Source organism: Equus quagga, chromosome 9, assembly GCF_021613505.1.
Source record: "Equus quagga isolate Etosha38 chromosome 9, UCLA_HA_Equagga_1.0, whole genome shotgun sequence".
Taxonomy (NCBI): Eukaryota; Metazoa; Chordata; class Mammalia; order Perissodactyla; family Equidae; genus Equus; species Equus quagga.
Window position 1 is genome coordinate 66,539,821 of NC_060275.1, and position 19,454 is coordinate 66,559,274.

General features: G+C 58.8%; 2 protein-coding genes across 11 annotated transcripts in view; one reads left to right on the forward strand and one right to left on the reverse strand.

The window, feature by feature from the left end:
* The window catches only part of IL12RB1 (interleukin 12 receptor subunit beta 1), a 17,711-nt gene extending 16,165 nt beyond the window's left edge, over positions 1-1,546 (reverse strand). For both annotated transcript variants that reach the window (XM_046672433.1, XM_046672434.1), the window contains exons 1-2: positions 1,171-1,546; positions 880-1,048 (exon numbers count right to left, since the gene is read on the reverse strand). In XM_046672433.1, the coding sequence (XP_046528389.1) occupies positions 880-940 (61 nt within the window). In that variant the 5' untranslated portion in view covers positions 941-1,048; positions 1,171-1,546. The remainder of the gene's footprint in view (positions 1-879; positions 1,049-1,170) is intronic.
* Positions 1,547-6,631: 5,085 nt separating this feature from the next.
* MAST3 (microtubule associated serine/threonine kinase 3) overlaps positions 6,632-19,454 on the forward strand; it is a 35,580-nt gene continuing 22,757 nt past the window's right edge. For 2 of the 9 annotated variants that reach the window (XM_046672123.1, XM_046672124.1), the window contains exons 1-3: positions 6,648-6,715; positions 12,419-12,450; positions 14,511-14,600. In XM_046672123.1, the coding sequence (XP_046528079.1) occupies positions 6,677-6,715; positions 12,419-12,450; positions 14,511-14,600 (161 nt within the window). In that variant the 5' untranslated portion in view covers positions 6,648-6,676. Of the gene's footprint in view, positions 6,716-11,601; positions 11,623-12,418; positions 12,451-13,698; positions 14,223-14,510; positions 14,601-15,380; positions 15,484-19,454 lie in introns of those variants that run through there. The other 7 variants (XM_046672131.1, XM_046672132.1, XM_046672125.1 and 4 more) reach the window with 5 other exon arrangements.

Sequence of the window (19,454 nt, forward strand, 5' to 3'; positions counted from 1 at the left end):
CCACCCACCCACCCACTTTCTCATGTACACATCCACCCATCCACCCAACTATCCACCCACCCATCCACCCATCCACCCACCTTCCCATGTGCACATCCACCCACCCACCCACCCATCCATCCACTCATCCACGCACCTTCCCATGTGCACATCCATCCATGTATCCATCCAACTATCCACCCATCCACCCACCCACCCACCATCCCGTCTACCCATCCAGCCAGCCAGCCAGCAACTTCTTGGGCTGCTCCTCCAAAGCCCTCAGGGGCTCCCCATCCCCCTCTGTTACTGGTCTCCGGGCCTCCCTGATCCCGTGAAACCTTGCAATGTGGCCAGCTAGCTACTCTGAGCCCTCTTCCTGCACTCAATGCAGCCATCTGAAGAGTCAGCACCCTGCTGATGTACAGTTTACAGAGAGGGAGACTGAAGCACAGAGAGGCAAAGATGTGGCCTGAGGTCACAGAGCAGCAACGGCAAACCTGGGATTAGAGTCCAAACCCAGCCATCCCAGGAGGCTGAGCCCCTTCCCATTGATAGCACAAGATAGAGAGAGATTACGTATACGTATATTGTATATACTATATTAATAATATCCTGTTTATACATGTATTATGTGTAGACTTGCTCTCTATCCCTCTCATTGAACTCTGGGAGGTGCGAAAGATTCAAAGATTCAGCCCATTCCACAGAAGCACAGAAGACAAAATCAAGACCAGAGCAGAGACCCCAGAAGCCTTTATCGCCCGTCTCCCATGACACAGGGGACGTCTGAGGCGCAGAGACAGGGAACCCCCCTGGGACCCGCGTGCACGGCCCACCACACACACGCGCCTCCCACCCCCCCAGCAAGAAGAGCTGAGCACAGTGTGGGGGACTCACCACCCCGCTTGGGGAGCAGGAGGAGGAGCACGGGCACCAGCCTGGCCACTGGCTGGCCCATGGGGTCCCCTGGGAGGCCCGCAGCCACGGATGAGCTTCCGCGCGCCAGCGAGGCCCCAGCCACCCTGTCCTTGCGCCGGAACACATTGAAGCTGAACCAGAAAGAAGACTAAAAGGATTAAAAAAAAAAAAAAAAAGTTCGATGTTACAGCCCCTCCCAGACCAAGTCAAAGTGAAAGAAAAACCCAGGAAGTGAGCTCCGGCTGGCGGCCTCATCCCGGCCTAACTCACCCGCGGGGCGAGTGGGCCCTGGGCCCCGGGTCTGCTCTGCTGGCCCCAGACCCAAGTTGGCCCTGGGGGCCTGCCCCACGGGTGACCTGGGCGCTGGCCGGATCTCAGCCGTCGCTGGCCGACTGCTGACCCACAGGAGCTACCGGGTAGCTCACTGTCCTGGGACGTCTGACTTCACTCTCCCAACAAATCGGCCGGAAGCCTTCATTGTAGCCTGGGCCCCTCTGCGTGCCACCTCTCCACTTCCCAGACCCCAGCCCCTTCGCTTCCTTTAGACTCACCTCACTCTTCTCTGTGTCTGTTTCTCAACCTCTGAAAGTCTTGGTTTCTGACCCCCTCTCTCTGCTGTCAACAAAGGCCCAAAATGTCCATGGAGAAGAGCTGACACATGCAACACAGTGGACGAACCTGACACCTCGTGCTGAGTGAGAGAAGCCGGACACGACAGCCCATGCGCTGTGCGACGCCACGTAGGAAACGTCTAGAGCAGGCGGATCCACAGAGGCAGGAGCAGATCAGTGGTGGCCAGGGGCTCTGGGAGGGGGATGGGGAGGGGCTGCTCACGGGGAGGGGCCTCCTTTTGGGGTGATGGAACATTCTAGAACTAGATGGAAGTGATGGTTGTACAACACTTCACATACTCGATGCCACTGAATTGCACACTTTACAACGGTTAATTCTATGTTACGTGATTTTTACCTAAAAAAAAATGTTCATGGAGCCCAGGGGGACTGAGGAGCAGGCTGAGGGTCAGGGGAGAGCCTCTGGGGAAACTGAGGCCCAGGTGGGCAGGAAGGAAGGCCCTCCTCTGAAGATCCCGATTCTGAGGGGCAGCTGGCCAGCCAGTGTCAGGCGCCCAGCAGGCCATGAGGTCAGAGCCATGGGAACAAAGACGCAGTGTCGCAGGCCTGGCACAGTGGGGACGGGGACCCCGTGACCCGGCACAGAGCAGCCTTCACCAGCAGCGAGGCCCAGGCCGGGGGAGGGGTGGAGACAGGGCCTGAGAGAAACAAAAGGGTGGGAGGGGTAGCTGGCACACTCACAGCCCCTCTCCACCACCCCCAGACCCTACCCCAGGAGACACCGTCACTCGCCCCATTTCACAGATGGAGAAATTGAGCCCACAGGCGCCCAGACCGCTCCGGGCCCTGGCTGGAGGTGAACACGTAGATCCAGACCCTAAGACCGAGTCCCCTAGGGCTGAGCTTGGCCCGGCCCCAGAGCCACCCCGCCCTCCAATCCCCAGAAAGGCCAGCCCTCCGCTTCTCCATCTGAAAAACTGGCTGTGGCGAAGATAAAGGAGGGCTCGTAGGATTAGTTATTGTGGGGACCCCAGTGGCCTCTGCTCTTTTCAGGCCTCTTTCCCATCCCCTCAACATCAGAGCAGCCCCTGGGAGAATAGTGAGGGAGGAAGAGAGGTGAGGGGACTCGCTGGACACAGGCGCCCCCCGCACCTTGGGGTCAGGGCCGGGTGCAGGGAGGGGCAGAAGGTCGGGGTGTTCTGAGGGGAGCAGGGGGTGGCCAGAGAAGCGGGCTCTTGAGCTGGGTTTAGATAATTCAAGGGCCTTCCTGGCAGAGGGCACAGCAGAGGCTTCTGGGAACACTGAGATGAACAGGGTGGGTCTGGGGCTCCAGGGCAGACGGAGGTGGCGCCGTGGTCGGGGCCTGCAGGGCTGGGCTGAAGGGCTTCCTCCTGAGGGCACTGGGGAGCCACAGCAGTAGCGTGAGCAGGGCCACAGCAACACAGGAGGTGGCGTTTCCACCGCATCACGGTCACAGTCCGAGCCTGCCCTGAGGTCCCCCCACCCAAGGCCTCCCACGCCCCCTCTCTGGGCCTGCCTGCTGCCTACTCCAGGAAGCCCTGCCTGCCAGGCCCTTACTGGCCCCACCCAGCTGCCCCAGAAGCACAGCTGGGGTCCGCCCCCGGTGCTGCCCCACTTTCAGATGCTTTGAAAACTCGAGGGAGGGGGAGGCAGGAAGGACTGAGGATTGAGTCGTGTCCCCCCGCCCCCCTCCTCGGAAATCATGACAAGTGGAACCGCAGAACTTCCCCACCCCTCAGCTTCCGCCTTCTTGGGGTGGGACCTTCAGCCCAGGAGGGTTGAGCTTCCTTCCATGTGGTCACGAGACCTAATGCCCCAGTGGGGAGTCTAAGGAGGATGTTGAAGGATGAGTAGGAGTCTGCAAGGTGAAAATCTATTAGTTCATTTAACAAACACATTATAGGCAACATTCACCAATAAGAACATTTTTTATTCACTCAACCAGGACTTTCTGATACCTCAGAGGATCATTTGAGAATGATTTAAAACATATGTAGGTTACCAAGAAAAAACTCATTCATTCAATGATCGCACTCCCTGATGCCCCTCATGGAGACGTTGGAAGAGGGTTTTGATGAATGTATAGGAATTCACAAGAAAAAAACTATTTGTTCATTCGATAATTGTTCTCTGATGCTTCTCAAAGAGAATTTGAAGTGGATTTTGAAGGATAGGTGTTCACCACAGAAAAACGGCATTCATTCATTCATTCATTCAATAACGGCTCCCTGCTGCCCATTGAAGAGGTCGTTTGGGAAGGAGTTCTGCGTAGGAGTTCTCCAGGAGCACAGGCATCAGAGCCCTCCCTGGTGGCTCCCCCAGCAGCAGCTCCCCGTTTGCCCAGCCCAGGGAACCACTCTCTCCCAAAGATTCCAGGCAAGTCCCAGGGAAGACGCTGATTGGCTGAGTTTGAGTCACATGTCCACCTTGAACCAGTCACAGTGGCCAAGGTGGATGAAGGACTCTAGGTCACACATCCACCCCAGCCTGGATTACAGGAGAACTTTTAGGCAGAACTAGCCAGAGACAGAACTGTTGGCCATTATAGGGCATGAGGCTCCCGTCATCTGGGGTATGCAAGCTACAATCTGAAGTCCATTTCATGTAGGGTTGCCAGATAAAACACAGGACATCCACTTAAATTATAATTTCAGATAACATATAACTTTTTAGCATAACTATGTCCCAAGTATTACATGGGACATATATTTAAAAATTATTCATTGTTGGGGCTGGCGCCGTGGCCGAGTGGTTAAGTTTGCGCGCTCCGCTGCAGGCGGCCCAGTGTTTCATTGGTTCGAATCCTGGGCGTGGACATGGCACTGCCCATCAAACCACGCTGAGGCGGCGTCCCACATGCCACAACTAGAAGAACCCACAACGAAGGATATACAACTATGTACCGGGGGGCTTTGGGGAGAAAAAAATAAAATCTTAAAAAAAAAAAAAAAGATGCTCAACAACAACAACAAAAATTATTCATTGTTTGGGGCTGGCCCCGTGGCCGAGTGGTTAAGTTCGCGCGCTCCGCTGCAGGCGGCCCAGTGTTTCGTTGGTTCGAATCCTGGGCGCGGACATGGCACTGCTCATCGAACCACGCTGAGGCAGCGTCCCACATGCCACAACTAGAAGAACCCACAATGAAGAATATACAACTATGTACCAGGGGGCTTTGGGGAGAAAAAGGAAAAAAAATAAAATCTTTAAAAAAAAAAATTATTCATTGTTTATCTGAAATTAAATTTAACTGAGTGGCTGTCTTAGTTTGGTAGGGCTGCCATAACGAGGTTGCATAGACTGAGTGGCTTCGACAACAGAAACTTATTTCCTTATAGCCCTGGAGGCTAAAAGTCCAAGATCAAGGTGTCGTCAGGTTTGGTTTCCTCTGGGGTCTCTCCTTGGCTTATGGCCGGCATCTTCTCTCTGCGTCTTCACGTGCTCTTGTGTTGTGCATGTCTGTGTCCTAAGTGCCTATTCTTATAAAGACACCAGTCCTATTGGTTCAGGGTCCACCCCCATGACCTCATGTTACTTTACATCTTTTAGGCTCATCTCCAAATACAGTCCCATTCTGAGGCACTGGGAGTGAGGAGTTCCACACAGGAATTTTGGGAGAACACAGTTCAGCCCATAACAGCGGCTGCTTTGAAAAACAGTCTGATACTTTTTGAAAAAGTTAAAACAGAGTAACCATATGACCCAGGAATTCTACTCCTCGGGTGGAGACCCAAGAGAACTGAAAGCACGTGTCCACACAAAAACTTACACACGGACGTTCACAGCAGTCTACTCACAACAGCCAAAAACGGAGACACTCAAACCCCCATCAACAGATGAATGACTACACAAAATGTGGTCCATCCACACAGTGGAATATTAGTCAGCCATGAAAAGGAAGGAGGTCCTGGCATCTGCTACAGCGTGAATCAATCTTGAAAACCTCACACTGAGTAAAGGAAGCCAGACATAAAAGACCACGTAGTGTATGATTCCATCTATGTGAAACGTCAGGGACAGGCAAATCCACGGAGACAGAAAGCAGATCCGAGGTGACCAGGAGCCTGGGGAGGGGGATTGAAAAGTGACTGCTCATTGGAACAGCGTGTCCTCTGGAGGTGATGAAAATGTTCTGGAATTAGATAGTGACGTCGACTGCACAACTCTGTGACTATGCTTAAAAACCACTGAATTGTATACTTTAAAAAGGTGAATTTTATGGTATGTGAATTATATGTCAATTTAAAAACATGTATGAGAAAAACAAGCTTTGCCAGGGAGTTCTGCGGTTTTAAGTGCTCAGTCTGGCCACTGTCACCTAATGGGATTATACAGCACCTCACAGGCGACTGGCTGGTGACCCTCCTGAGGGTCCCCTGCAGCCTGACAACACACCCTAATGTCCAGGTCGAAGAGTGGAGTAGCAGGGGAACCTGCAGCTGCAGGACTGTGGGAGTCCCAGGAAACAGAGAACATGGGTGCTGTCTTGGGACTTTGGGCTTTTTCAGCCTCGGTTTCCCTTCTGCAAAGCAGGACTGAACAATTACCATCGATGCCTGTGAAAGCTGGTCCTCCCGGGGCACTCAGCCAGGTGCTCAGGGACACTCAGCCAAGGCGGTCATCCTCGAAACAGAAACTGGCAACTACAGTGGCCGCCTGTTCTTGTAAATAAAGTTTTATTGGGACTAGGGCCAGGATTAGGGTGAGGCGGGCTCATGCAAGGGCAGAGTCTGAGCTTGTCTTTATTTAAAATTTTGCTGTTTAGTTCATTATGCATTTTTGCATTAGTTTTGATTCTTTAAACTATCATATTAAAAGATTATATATCTTAATTACTGATTTTTTGTGGGCCCTCCTATATTTGGCTGCGAAGTGAGTGTTGTGTGCCCTGGGCACAGCTGATTAACTTCTCTGAGCCTCAGTTTCCTCATCAGCAAAACGGGCATGATAATGCTCCCTTCCTTCGAGTAGGGTTCTTTGGAAAGTGTTTACTTCTGGGCTGGGGGGCGGGGCCTGGAAGGGCGGGGCTGGCTGGCCCAATGGGGCGGGGCTCTTCCGAGCCGGCTTCTGGGAGGGGAGGGGTGAGGCTGCGTCAGCTGACCGGCTTAGCCAATGGCGAGAGGGGGCGGGGCCTGGGCGGCTGGGGCGGGGCCGGGGGCGGGCCGGGCGGCGCGGACCAACGGGCCATGGACGAGCCGAGCCTCCTGCGGCGCCGCGGGCTTCAGGTGAGGCCCCTGCGCTGGCGGCCGGAGGGCATGGCCAGCTGGACTTGGTCTGGGTGTCGGGGGCGGGGCTTCGGCTTGCCCGGGGAAACTGAGGCAGGGGGCGGGGCGCGCCCGGGCTGCTCCCTCTGCCCACCCGCTTCTCGAAGTGCTTTTTGCCTGGTGGGAACGGGGTATGCCCTATTTGACGTATGGGGAAACTGAGGCTTCAAGCGCTAGCACGTGAGGGGGGCACTGAGAGTTTCGGCGCTCCCCACCAGCTGCTCTAATAATATAGGAGCAACGGCAGCCTGTGAGCGCTCACCATATGTTCATCGTTGTATTAGTCCTATTACTACTGATAGGTTAATTAGCATTAATGTGTGTTAATAGCTGCCGCGTGCCTTCGCTGAGCCCCTGCACCCGGCCTCAGTTCACCGCTACTGCGAGCCGGGGAGGTTGGGGCTGTCCAGGCGCCCATTTGTCAGATAAGGAAACTGAGGTTCCAGTCTGGGAAAGTCATAAACCCGAGATCGCCCAGCAGGGATTCGACCCGGCGCCCTTAATCAGCTCTCTGGCGCACAAACCAGTGCCAGCGGGCTGTGTGTCCTGGGTAGGGGGGCACGGCGGGAGGCCCTTGCTTCTCAGTTTCCCCATGTGCCATTAGGGCCCTCCTTTCTGACCTGGATTTGTGTTCGGGAGGCTGCGTCACCAGGAGGTGAGAACATGGGTGTCAGGGCGACGTTCCAACCCACGCAGGGGCCATGGGACCCCGGCGACAACTCCTTTGACTTCTCTGGGCCTCATTTTCCCCATCTATAAAATGGAAATTAAGAAGATCTAGCCGTTTCCCTCTGGGGCTTAGACCAACCCTTAAGAAGCCACCAGGTTGCAGGTGGGGAACCTGGGATTCCTCATTTACCCAACAAACATTCAGCGCGTGCCTGCTGCGTGCCTGGCCCTGGAGAGGCCGCGAGGGGCTCGCCCTCTGGAACCGTCCTCCTGGACTCCCAGCCTGCTGGGACAGACAGCGCCCGAGCAGCGTGCGCCTGCGGAGCGGCGGGCTGCCGTGCGGGACGCTCGGGCGCACCTGGAGAAGGCGCCTGAACCAGGTGCTGCTGGGCGGCCTTGGGGCAGAGGAGGCCGCCGCGGCTGGGGGCCGGGGGTGGGTACGGGGAAATGAAAGAGGCTGAGGGAAGCTAAAACCTAGAAAGGACGGAGCAAGCGGTCGGGGCGCCGGGGCTGGTAGGGAGGGGGAAGGCGGGCCTGGAACCAGGGCTGCGGGACGGCGAACTCGCCGAAGGGGATGGGGAGTCCCGTGGTGGGGGCTCAGGCAGGGTGCGGGGAGAGTTGCAGGGCAGAGACTCCCCCCAAGCGTGGCAGGGGGCGGCGCGGAAGGGGAGGGAGTGAGGCCAGAGACAGGAGTGTGGGGCCTGGGCGTAGAGGAGGGGGTGGGGCAGGACTGGTGAGCAGAGGGGTGTTGTGGGGGGACAGGCTCCGCCTTGAGCCCCAGTTAGACTCGAGCCCCGCCCGCGGCCTCTTAAAATAGAGAAACCGCCTGCGGGTAGGCGAATGGGGGCGCCGCTGACGTCAGGAAGTGGGGGCCTGTTCCATGGGCAGGAGGAGCCCATTCCCTGATGACGAGTCTCACGTTACAAAGGGGGAAACTGAGGCTCAGAGAAGCGTGGCCACTGTCCAGGTGTTCAGAGCATGTAGGTGACAGAGTAGGGATTCCAACCCAGGCAGATCCGGCTCCCCCTCCAGAGCCATCCTGTGCTGGCAGGCCTCCAACCAGGGGGCAGAGGGATGAGTAGGGATTGCCCAGATGGGTGAGCGCATCCTGGGCTGCGGGCACAGCTCACGCAGGGGTGCAGAGGCTGCAACCGTGTGTGCTGCATGGGGAAACTAGAAGTCATTTCTTAGCGCTAGAGCCGGGCTGTGAGAGGGGGCTGTCTGCTCCCTGGGCTTCCAGCGCTGATTTTGAAGAGGTTAGATTTTCTCCCCAGAGTGATTGGGAACTACGGAAGGTGTTGGAGCAGGGGAGGACGTGCCCAGATCTGAGGACTTTGAAAGACTCCTCTGGAGCCAGAGTGTGTGTGGGGGTAGGCAAAAAGGGAGACCAGAAGCCAGGAGGCACCTGGAGTAAAGGACCAAGTAGGAGACAGTGAAAATAATTTTAAAAATAGGAGTATAAGTAACAGCTCGCAGTAACGGACACCTGCAAATGTAAGCACTGTGCATGCATTTAATTCTCCTAACAGCTGGGGAGATCAGGGAGAGGGAAAGTGAGGCTGAGAGGGAGAGTAACAGCCAGGAAGTCAGAGAGCTGGGATTCTAACCAATCTGAGGTTGCAAAGATGTTGAGGGCCTCCGTTTGGGGCATCAGCCACACACTCCCTTAGCTGGAGCCCTGTGGATGGCCCGGGTGCACCTGAGCCAATCAGGGGGTAGCCTGCTGGGCAGAGCCAACCAGATTTCCTGGAGGCTGATTCTTGCCAAGGGTCAGAGAGTCAATTCATAATAGCCTGAGGAAGCTAGGGGACTCAAGCCAGGTGCTGATAGCCAGGTATCCTGGCCAATCAGATTGTGGCAGTGTAGGGCCTGGGGCTGGCTGTGTGCTGGAAGGTCGGCAAGCAGACCTGGCCTGGCCAGTTTGCGTTGGCCGTGGGTCAGGGGAAGAGGTGGAGATGGGTCCTTCCTGGTTTGGGTTAAGCTCAGGCTTCTGTGTAGCATTTCAGGCGCCACTTAACTTGAACAGTTATTACTACGACTACTATTATTATTGTTTTATCATTATTTTCATCATCTCCCACTTGGACCTTTGCTTCACAAATGACAGAATTTTAAAACACCAGATCCCCAAACACAGCATCCAGGGGCGGAGAAGGCGCCCAGGGCCTGCGTCTGGACTTTGTCTCCGCTGCTGCTCTGGAGGCTCCTGGAGCCTCCATTCTGCATCCTCATGGCCCAGTTCCATTTAGTCTCCTCCTCCAGGAAGCCCTCCGGCTGGTGTGAGGTGGTCCCTGCTGGCTTCTCTCTCCCTTCGCTCCAGGTGCTGACGTCCCATAGGGCTTGCTGTCCACCGGGCTGAGCCCCACCTCCACTCTACAGTTTCCCACTGGCCTGCTGGCCCACCCTGAGCCCCTCTCCAGGAAGCCTCTTGGCTCCCACCCACTCCAGCCCCTACTCTCCCTCTGGGTCTCCCCTAATGTCTCCGGTATGGGGGTGTACATGCCCTGCTCTGTCTCCTCCAGACTGGGGGTTCCTCTGGATGGAGCCGAGGCCTCTGGCCAGGGGGCAGCATCGCCCAGCCAGCCCAGCACAGAGGAGGATGCCGTAAATATGCTCTGTAAAGGGCGGCTCCAGGGGCTGCAGGCCCGCCCCCCTCCTCTAGGCGGGAGCCATTTCACAGGGAACAGCCGGCGAAGAGGGGCTGAGGGCGGCAGCAGATGGCGCGAGGAGCGGAGGGCCGGGGGCGGGGCCGGGAGAGTTCCGCGTGGGCTCAGCTTCCCGGAGTCTTTGCCTGCGCTGCCGACCTTCCTCACTGCCACTTCACATATTTTTGTATTTTGAGAGCAAATTAAAATTTGCGGATAAATTGGTGGCTATTCTTAACCTCACTAAATCATTGTCTTGGCTCCAATTGACCGAAGCCTCCCCCAGCACCAGGCCCTGAGCTTGCTACTTGATTCCATCCAGGCCCCTATGTAACTGGGCTGTTTTCCAAATGAGGAAACTGAGGCACAGAGGGATGAAGTCGCTTGGCGGGGGTCACACAGCCCAGATGGGAGGGAGCCGCTCTGGGAACCCAGGACCGTCGGGACTTTGGAAGGAAATGGCTGGGATGGGGGAGAGGGGTTGTGTGCAGCTGGTACTCCTGGGTTCAGATCCCGGCTCCTCACTGGTTCACGAGTTAGTGGGGGTGGGGGAGGCTGGCATAAGACCTCATAACAATTGGAGGGAGCAGAAGGAGACCCTAACGGTGGTGATGGTGGTTCCTGGGTCTATGACCGCTTGCCCTGAGTGATAGTGAGCTCTCCGTCCCCAGCGGTATTCAAGCAGACAGGGAGACCTCAGGGTGGCAGGTCAGCCTCCTCGCATCTTGAATGTCTCGGTTTTCTGAGCTCAAGGTAGTTGGGGTCAGGCCTCAGGGCGACGCTCTACCCCGTGGACCCTCCTCTTCCCCAGCGGGGCGGGGGCGGCGGCGGGTGCGTGTGTGGTGGGGGAGACCCTGTCAACCTCTCCCAGCCCCGTCGTCCCGCGCCCAGCACCTTCCGGCCCCCTCCACTTGGCTGCGGGGGCCGCTGACGTCACTGGTTGCCATGGCGAACGCCCAGCTCTGGATGTGGGCAACCCGGAGCCCACCGAGGTAAAAATAGTCCTGTGTCCTGGACGCGCCCGCCTCAGCGCGTGGGGCGGGGTGCTGTCCGGAGACCCGGGTCCCAGCCCTGCCGCCGCCCAGAGACGTGGGCGCCCTCAGGGTCCCCGCCGGTAAACCGCCTGCTGCTCCCGGTGGGTAGCAGGCGGCTCAGTAAACGTGAGTAAAGTTTACCAAGTGTTATGATCGTCCGCGTAGGCCCTTGCTGAGCTCCACAGCAACCCCAAAACAACACACAACAATAGCAGTAATAACGGCTGCTCATTGTTACTCCGTAACCCTCCTTATGTTATCTCCAAGTTACAGATGGGCGCAGGGAGGCGCAGGGAGCCGCAATCACCTGCTCAAGTTCCCGCAGCCGGGAAGAAACAGATAATAGATCTGCACCCACGTCTGAGTGTCCTCAGAGTCTAACCTTGTACTGCACAGCCTTTTGAGAATTTAGAAACCCTCTTGGCAAGCCAAATTTGAGAGGGGACTCTGGGGTCACAGTGGACCCCAAGCACAGGGCTTTCTGCCCTGTATGTGGTGAGGGCACCCAGAGTTCATGAAGGTCAGCTTGCTGAGCGCTAAAAGAGTCTTCAGTTGGGAGTGGCCAGTCAGCGCCCCCACACCCCACCTGTGCCCAGGACGCACATTTGCACGGGTTCTGCCGAGGGTGGCGGGGGGATGGCTTTCAGACCCGGGAGAGGGCAGGGTGAGGAGGACTCGGGAAGCTCCCTTTCCTCAGCCGCTTATTAGTATTTAGCCACGACTGACACTTCTTCACAAATATACCTAATTTGGTTTTTTTGTTTTTTTGGGTTTTTTTGTGAGGAAGATCGTTGCTGAGCTGACATCTGTGCCAGTCTTCGTCTATTTTGTATGTGGGATGCCACCACAGCGTGGCTTGATGAGCGGTGTGTAGGTCCATGCCCGGGATCCGAATCCCCAAACCCCAGGCCACTGAAGCAAGCACATGAACTTAAGCACGACACTGCCAGGCTGGCCCTAATTTGTTATTTTAAATAATGAAGTCATTTTAATGCAAGTAGGGTGGGAGCAAGTAGGGAGGTAGATTGGGAGTCTGGGGGGCTTCCAAGATGAAGGGGTGCTTCAGTTGAGACCTGAGGGATGAGCTGCAATAACTAGCACTGAAGTTGAGAGAAGGCAGTCCTGGCAGAGGACACAGCTGGTGCAAAGGTCCTGAGGCAGGGCTGAGCCCAGTCTGTTGGGCATGCAGAAAGAAGGTATTGACTTGGAACAGGGTGAGCAAGGGGCCCTCTCGGGGGCACAGCAGGTGGATGGAGGGCCTGGGATGTGAAGGGCTTGTCTCCTTGGGAATGACCCCTGTTTTCCTCTCATTTCAGAAGGAGCTGAGCCTGCCTCGCCGCGGACGTGGGTGAGTTCACCTGGGGCTGGTGGGCCAGGTGGGGACCGGTGGTCCTGGGAACAGATATTCCAGCAGCCCTCTGAATTGTGAATTTATTTAAGAATTACAACAAAGCTTCTCCCCTCAATCCTGCCCCTGGTGTTTGCAAAGCGTTTCACTGTGCCTCCCTTGGCCCTCCCTGCAGGCTGGGTGGCCCATGCCGGTTTACAAATGAGGAGACTGAGGTGCCAAGGAGTTGCATCACAGGGCACCCAGCTTGGAAGGGAGAAACATGTCTGGCATCCAGAGTCCAGACCATAGAATTCCAGCCAGGTACCCTGGAACCAGCTTGCATGCCTCCTATGATGGGGAGCTCACTCTCTTTCAGGGAACACGGGTAGAAAATCATATCCTTCAGGGTCATGTTTGCATTCCTGTAGGTTGGCATTTTTGGATCGCAAAAGCTCCAAGGACATTTTGTTTGAAGACTTCCCCGGGTCCCAGCAGGCAGCCAGAGCTCCAGGGTGGGGGCGGGCTCGCCTCTGCTGGTGCTCTGAGGTGTCAGTGCCCACACCCCCTCTTTGGGGGCTGCCGTTGCCTGAGTTGGGGTGGGAATTCTCTTGCCCTTCAGTACAGTCACTCAACAGACTTTTTCTGAGCGCCTTCCTTCTGTGTGCCGGGCCCTGTTCCAGGCACAGAGCACACGGAGAAAAGTCAGTGCAGGAGCCTGCCACCGGGCCGTGCTCTCGGGGCAGTGATGGTGAAGCAATGTGACTCGGGGAAGAAAGTGGAGAGAGACAGACAGCGGGCTGGGAGGTGGCTTTAACCCTGAAGATGTGGGGCCCATGGAGGAGGTGACATTTGAGATCTGGAAGAGGAGGAGGAGGCCAGGGGGGAAAGTCTGGGGTGGGTCGGGGCACGGCATTCCAGGCAGAGGGAACAGCATGGGCAAAGGTCCTGAGGTGAAAACCAGCTTGGCCTTGGAAGACCAGCATGGAGACAGGGGTGGCTGGAGTGAAATAAACACAGGCGAGGCGAGGGAGAGGAGAAGGGGGAGGTCCTCAGATGAGAGTTTGAAATCCGATGGTGGAGATGGGGTCAGAGTGGCCCCCAAGCCCAGACCATCTTCCGTTGTTGGACAGTGGGTAGTGCAGCTGGCAGGGCGGAGCCTGAGGGCGGGGCGGGGCTCGGACGATGCCCAGGGGGCGGGCGCTGTCCGTGGCCTTTGCCCAGGCCGGGGGCGGGGCGGGGGCGGGGAATCGGTCGTAGGGCAAAGTCCCGGCCACGGGGCAGCGCGGGGACAGAACTCCCTGAGGGCCGTCTGCTTCCGGCCCCCCGCCCGTGCTTGACTGCGTCCCCCAGGGGGCTCAAGGAAGACACAGCCACGCGGATCTTCGGGGCGGCCAGACCGGGTGGAGGGAGGGCGGCGCCCCTCTGGGAGGCCGGGGGCGTGGCCGGGGTCGGGGCGCTGGGGGCCGGGGCGCAGCAGCTTCGGCGGCCCTCCCTGCAAGAGGCTGACCCCGCGGCTCCAGCCTCCCGCCGCCGACCCCTCCTGCCGGCCGGGCCTGCGCGCAGGTGCGGGGTTCAGAGCCCCGCCCCGAGCCGGGGAGAGCCCGCCCCCGGCGGCCCAGCCCCCGCGCCGCCCCGCCCGGCGTGCTGGCCCCGCGTCCGCGTTTGTCCCTCTGTCCGATCGCGCCACGTTCCGGGCTTGGGGGCGTCAGTACTCAGCCGCGTAGACACGGCCCCGGCCTCGGCATGAAGTCCCGCAGGGACAAGCTGCACATCCCGGCGCTGACCCTCGAGTGAGTGCTTGGCCATGGACGATGGGGCGAGTGGGGGGAAAGAGGCGCAGGCCGACAGGCACCCTACCCCCGCGTCTCTGTTCAAGTGGCCCAGAGTCGCACCGCCGCCTCCGGGGAGCCCTCCTGGATCATCGGTCTGGCCCCGCCCTCGAGGCCTGCGCGAGACCCAGAATCCTGGGCCTTGGGCCCCTTCTTCCAGAGGGAACCGCAGCCCTGGTCCAGTCTCCAGATTCGGCCACATGCGGGGACCGCTGCCAGGTTCACAGTCCTCGGCCTCTTTCTTTGCAGTCTGTCCCCGAGCAGCCAGAGCCCATCCCTGCTGAGCCTCAGCAGCCCCTGCAGCCCCTGCAGCCCCTCGCTGGGCCTGCACCCCTGGAGGTAAGTGACAGCACCCGGGGCGGGCACCGACGTCGCCCTGGCACTCCAGAGCCTTGGAAGGTGCCCAGACCCCGCTCCACCCCCAAGGTACTGTGGGCTGGTGACAGCGCCTCTCTGGGCCTCAGTTTACCCCTCTGTAAAGTGGCACTGCCGTCCACAGTAGGGCCATGATGGAGAAGCCCCATGTTCAGGCGTAACCAGCAGGGCTCGCATCTGACGGGGCCACGGTGAGGCCAGAACTTGAGCCCCTGCCCAAGGACTTCCCCGAGCCAGGTGCTGGGTTCCCAGCCTGCTGGGGCTCTCCCTGCCAGTCAGCCGGCCGCCCGCCCGCTGTGACCTCAGGGGTGCCTCCCTCTGAATGTACCCCCCCCCCCGCCAGGCTGAGTCCACCCTAGGCCTCCGCGCACTGAGCCTAACCAGGCGCTGTGGTGCAGGGAGAGAAGACCCAGCTTGACTGAGCGCCAGCTGTGTACCCAGTGCCTTCTGTCCCTTCTGAAACCCTGGGAGGAAGGCATCCTTCCTCCCCATTTCCCAGGAAACTGAGACTCTGAAAGGAGGTGCCACTTCTCCTGGATCAGCACGTTTGGGGGCCAAGCATCAGGGCCAGCTTGGCCACCAGAGTCTCTTGAGGGTTTGAGCCACCCTCTGTGACTGGCAAGCCACAGGGGGGAATATCATGGGCTTCTCGCACAGCTTGGGTAAAAGTTCAGGGAAGGGACAGGTCCATGGGTCAGTGACCTCTAGAATTTGATGGCCCATCAATCGTTTACACCTTAGTATGAATGAGCTGCTCAGTCTCTTCCTACAGGCCTTTAATGGGGAGAAGAGAGAACAATTTGGAGCCCACACTGGGTGCTGGGCAAGAGGCAGATACCTTCATCAGGTAGGCACCTACTACGTGCCAGGTGCTACGGGCATAGCTATGAACAAGATCAACATGGGCTCTCAGTCAGCTCTCAGGAAGTGGGCAATGAACAGGTCAACAGACAAACAAGGTACATGCGACAGGGACCTCTTTGGGGAGGTGATGGTTGAGCCAAGGCCTGGTCAGAGCTATGGGAAGAGAGGTACTGGACAGAGGGAACTGCATGTGCAAAGGTCCTGAGGGAGGACTGAGGTTTTTCAATGCTCTGTGGCTGCCTCGGGGGAAGAAAGGTCTGCTGAGGACAAGGGACAGGAACGGAGCTGGCAGAGGCAGGGAGGTAGCTAGGGCAACATCTGGGTAGGAGATGGTGGGGCCTGGACCAGGTCTGGGTGTCCAACAGGAGGCAGGGCCTGCTGTCGCCTCCATGTAGCAGAGGAGGAAACTGAGCCACGGGACCTCAGTTTGTTGTCCAGGGAGACCCTGGGAGAGAGTGTCAGGCCAGATCTAACTCTGGGTCCTTGGCTTCAACCCCAGGGGAGAACAGGATGAGGGGAGGGGCCTGGCGAGAGTGGCTGAGCCAGTTGTTTTACCAGTAGGAAATGGGGGTTTGAGTGTTTGGGGCTCTAACAGAGGCCTCTGGGCCACCTCACTTGCCACAAGGGGGCAGCAGAGCCACATCACCTTGGCCGAGGCAAAGAAATGGGCCCCTCCCCCACCTGCTGTAAACTCCTGAGGAATAAGCCTACACTTGTCCCCCAGCCTCCAAGGACCTGTGGGTCAGGCCCTGTGGGTCCAGCCCCCTTGGTCTGGCCCTTGTGACCCCCCTGCCTCCTCCTCATCTATCTCCCCATCGCTCATTTTGCTCTAGCCCTGTGCTTCCTGCGCTGCTGGAATGCAAGCTGATTTGGCCTCAGGGCCTTTGCACTTGCTGTCCCCTCTGCTCAGAGATCCATTGCCTCCTTTCTTCGTTTGTCAAGTTTCCATCAAGTCCTCAGATAGGAAGCCTTCCCTGACCACCAAGCCCCTTTGAGGGTCCTCCAGGCCCCAGTGACATCCATTACCCTCCACTTCCTTCATCTGGACCCCATCCAGGGTGTTAGTTCCACATTTTCTTGTGTGATTATTGGTTTGTTTTCCTTCGCCAGAGGTTTCTCACCCTTTGAGGGCCAGACCTGGATCTGTCCTGGTCATCCTATATCCTCATTCAGGGCCTGGTATGCAGCAGGTGCCCAGTTAATGCTTGTGGTATGGACAAATGGGAAGCAGCTGGGAGGGCGCTACCAGTGGTGGTGGTGGAAGTTGAAGAAGGTCGTCAGTTGGGCCCACATGGAGGAGGGAGCGACAAAGAGGCTGTTCCAGGCAGGAACAGCATTGCCAGAGGAGTGTTGCCTCCAGGGCCTTCCACGCCAAGGGCAGGAAGAATTTGGATTTTCTACTGAGGGCCCTGGGAGCCACACAGGGTATGGGGCTGGGAGGGGCATGCACGGCCCACGGGCAGGCAGGAAGGGCTTCGGCCAGGGGTGGGGGTCTGTACACCCAGTGGGGCTTTTCCGTTTACACAGTCACCAGCACAAGCAGAGCGAGGCAAAGCCCGCGTCACAGGCGGTCAGGACGGGGCCCTGGACGGGGGTTCACCCAGAGCGCAGTTTGGCTGTCACGGCAGTGAGGAGCCGCGGAGGGGCTGTGAGCAGGGCAGGGCGGGACGGGGCGGCCAGTGGGCGGGGCCAGAGGCCGGCGGCGCGGCTTTCGCGGGAGGCCTTTGCCGGCCGGCCTGCAGCCAGGTTGTGCAGGGGAGGAGCCTGACGCCAGGTGGGCGTGGGAGGGGCGCTGCTGGGGGCGCGGCGCGGGGCGGGGCCGCCGGGGATGCGTGCGGCCGCTCCTCTGCCCACTGTGTGCAGAAGTGGCCCCGCACAGGAGCTCGTGGGCAGAGCACGTAAGCAAATGGTGACACAGGATCGCGGCTTCCTCCCGACTCGGGTCCCCAGACCTGCGGGACCTTGAATTCCTCCCTCACGGGAGGCTGTGTCGCCTGCATGTGGCTCAAGCTGGACACATGAGGGTCACAGGTGACCGCTCCCATCCTCATGTCCACACCTGACCCCTCAGCAGGGCCTGTCCCTTGGCCTCAAAACAAGTCTAGGATCCGCTCACTTTCCTCCACAGCCCCGCCCTGGTCCAGGCCCAGCTTCCCCGTCCCAGACCCTGTTGGAGCCCCTCGATAGCCTCCTGCCACCTCCACTCCTGCCCCTGACAGCTCCTGTTCCCCGTGTCAGATGTGGACATGGGTTTAGGGACATAGGCCAGGTCACACTCCTCCCCTGCTCCCACATCCTCCGGCTCTGGCTCCACATTGCTCCTACGGTAACACTGCACTCCTCCCGGCAGCCCCCGAGGCCTGCATGCTCAGTCCTCCTGGCATCTTCCCCTCAGAGCTGCCTCAGGGCCTTTGCACAAGCTGTGCCTGGGACACTCCTCCATGGCTGGCTCCTTTTCCTTCTCAGCATCTGGGGTGGCTGCAGTGTCACCTCCTCAGAGAGGCCTCCTGGCTGGCGTCATCCTCTGCCAGTGTTACCCTGTTCTTTTCCTTCCTTGATTTGAGTGTTTGAAATTAACTTGCTCATTTACTTGTTTTCTGTTTACTTTCTGCCTCCCCCACCAGACTGGGGGCCCCTGAGGGCAGAGATTATTGGTGACCTGGTTCCCACTGGGTCCCCAGGGTTCAGCACAAGGGCAGGCACACAGTAGGTACTCAATCTGTGTCTACTGAGTGAATGAATGGCCAAATATGAGCACTTGGGCCCCAGTCTGGGGCACCTGGAGAGCATTCCTGAGAAGACATCAGGTGTCTGGGCCACAGGATGGGGCACCTGAGGGTGGCAGTGGGCGTGGAGGGGACAGGGTGGGGAGTCTGCAAGAGTCTCGAGAAGCAAAATGGGTGGAGGAGGGATGGGCAGGGCAGGGCTACACACTGGGTGGCAGCACCTGCTCGTGCCTCAGTCGCCTCTTCTCAGATTCGGGGTCTGGGCTCCAGCGTCAGTCCTGGGCCTGTTCCCGAAGTGTCACGTGGCCTGTGAAGGGGCCGCTCTCAGGGCGACTCCGTCCCTGCCTTGCTGGAACTGTCGTGAGAAGGGGGAGCGTTCGTTCACTGCCCCCCGTGTGAGGCCGTCCTCCTCCGAGAGTGAGCACTGCCGCGCCGGCCCTGTCCCGGGCCCCGTCTGCCCCTCCGATTCTGCTCCGTTTGCACAAAGCGCCCCGTGTAGGTGGGGAAACGGGCCCGGCACTCAGCCTGGTGCTAACACTGTTAGCCCACTGTTGACAGCCACTGTTGGCAGCGCCGCCCCACATCTAACTCGGGTCGGCCCCGGTCTCCTCCCATTTTGCAGTGAGGAAGACTGAGGCTTGAGAAGTGAAATCAGGCGTCTGACTCCTGACTACAGCCAGGGTGATGGCCTTTCCCGTCACACAGACAGGGGGCGCGTGTCAGATGCCCCGACTCAGCGTGCTAAACGCGCCCTCTGTGCCAGGCCAGTGCTAGGAGATGCTGGGACCCCGAGGAGCCCCATTGTAGGGAAGACAGAGCCGGACACCGGAGAAACTTCCTGGAGGAGGCGACGCTGGACTTTGCGAGGCAGGAAGGGCATTCCAAGGAGCGGGTGCGGTGGCGTGAGCCGAGCCGGCCGCTGGATGGGTTTTGAGTGCCGCCCTCAGAAGGGGTCAGCGCCGTGGGAGAGAGAGGGGCGTAATCGGATTTACCTCGGGAGGGACGCGAGCCGAGTTCCGCAGCCCAACCTCGCGGAGCTGCCGCCCCGCCCCGCCCCGCCCCCCGCCCGCGGCCCTGGCTACGCCCCGTCCCCCGCCCGCGGCCCTGGAGACGCCCCGCCCCCTGCCCGCGGCCCTGGCTACGCCCCGCCCCCCGCCCGCGGCCCTGGAGACGCCCCGCCCCCCGCCCGCGGCCCTGGCTACGACCCGCCCCCCGCCCGCGGCCCTGG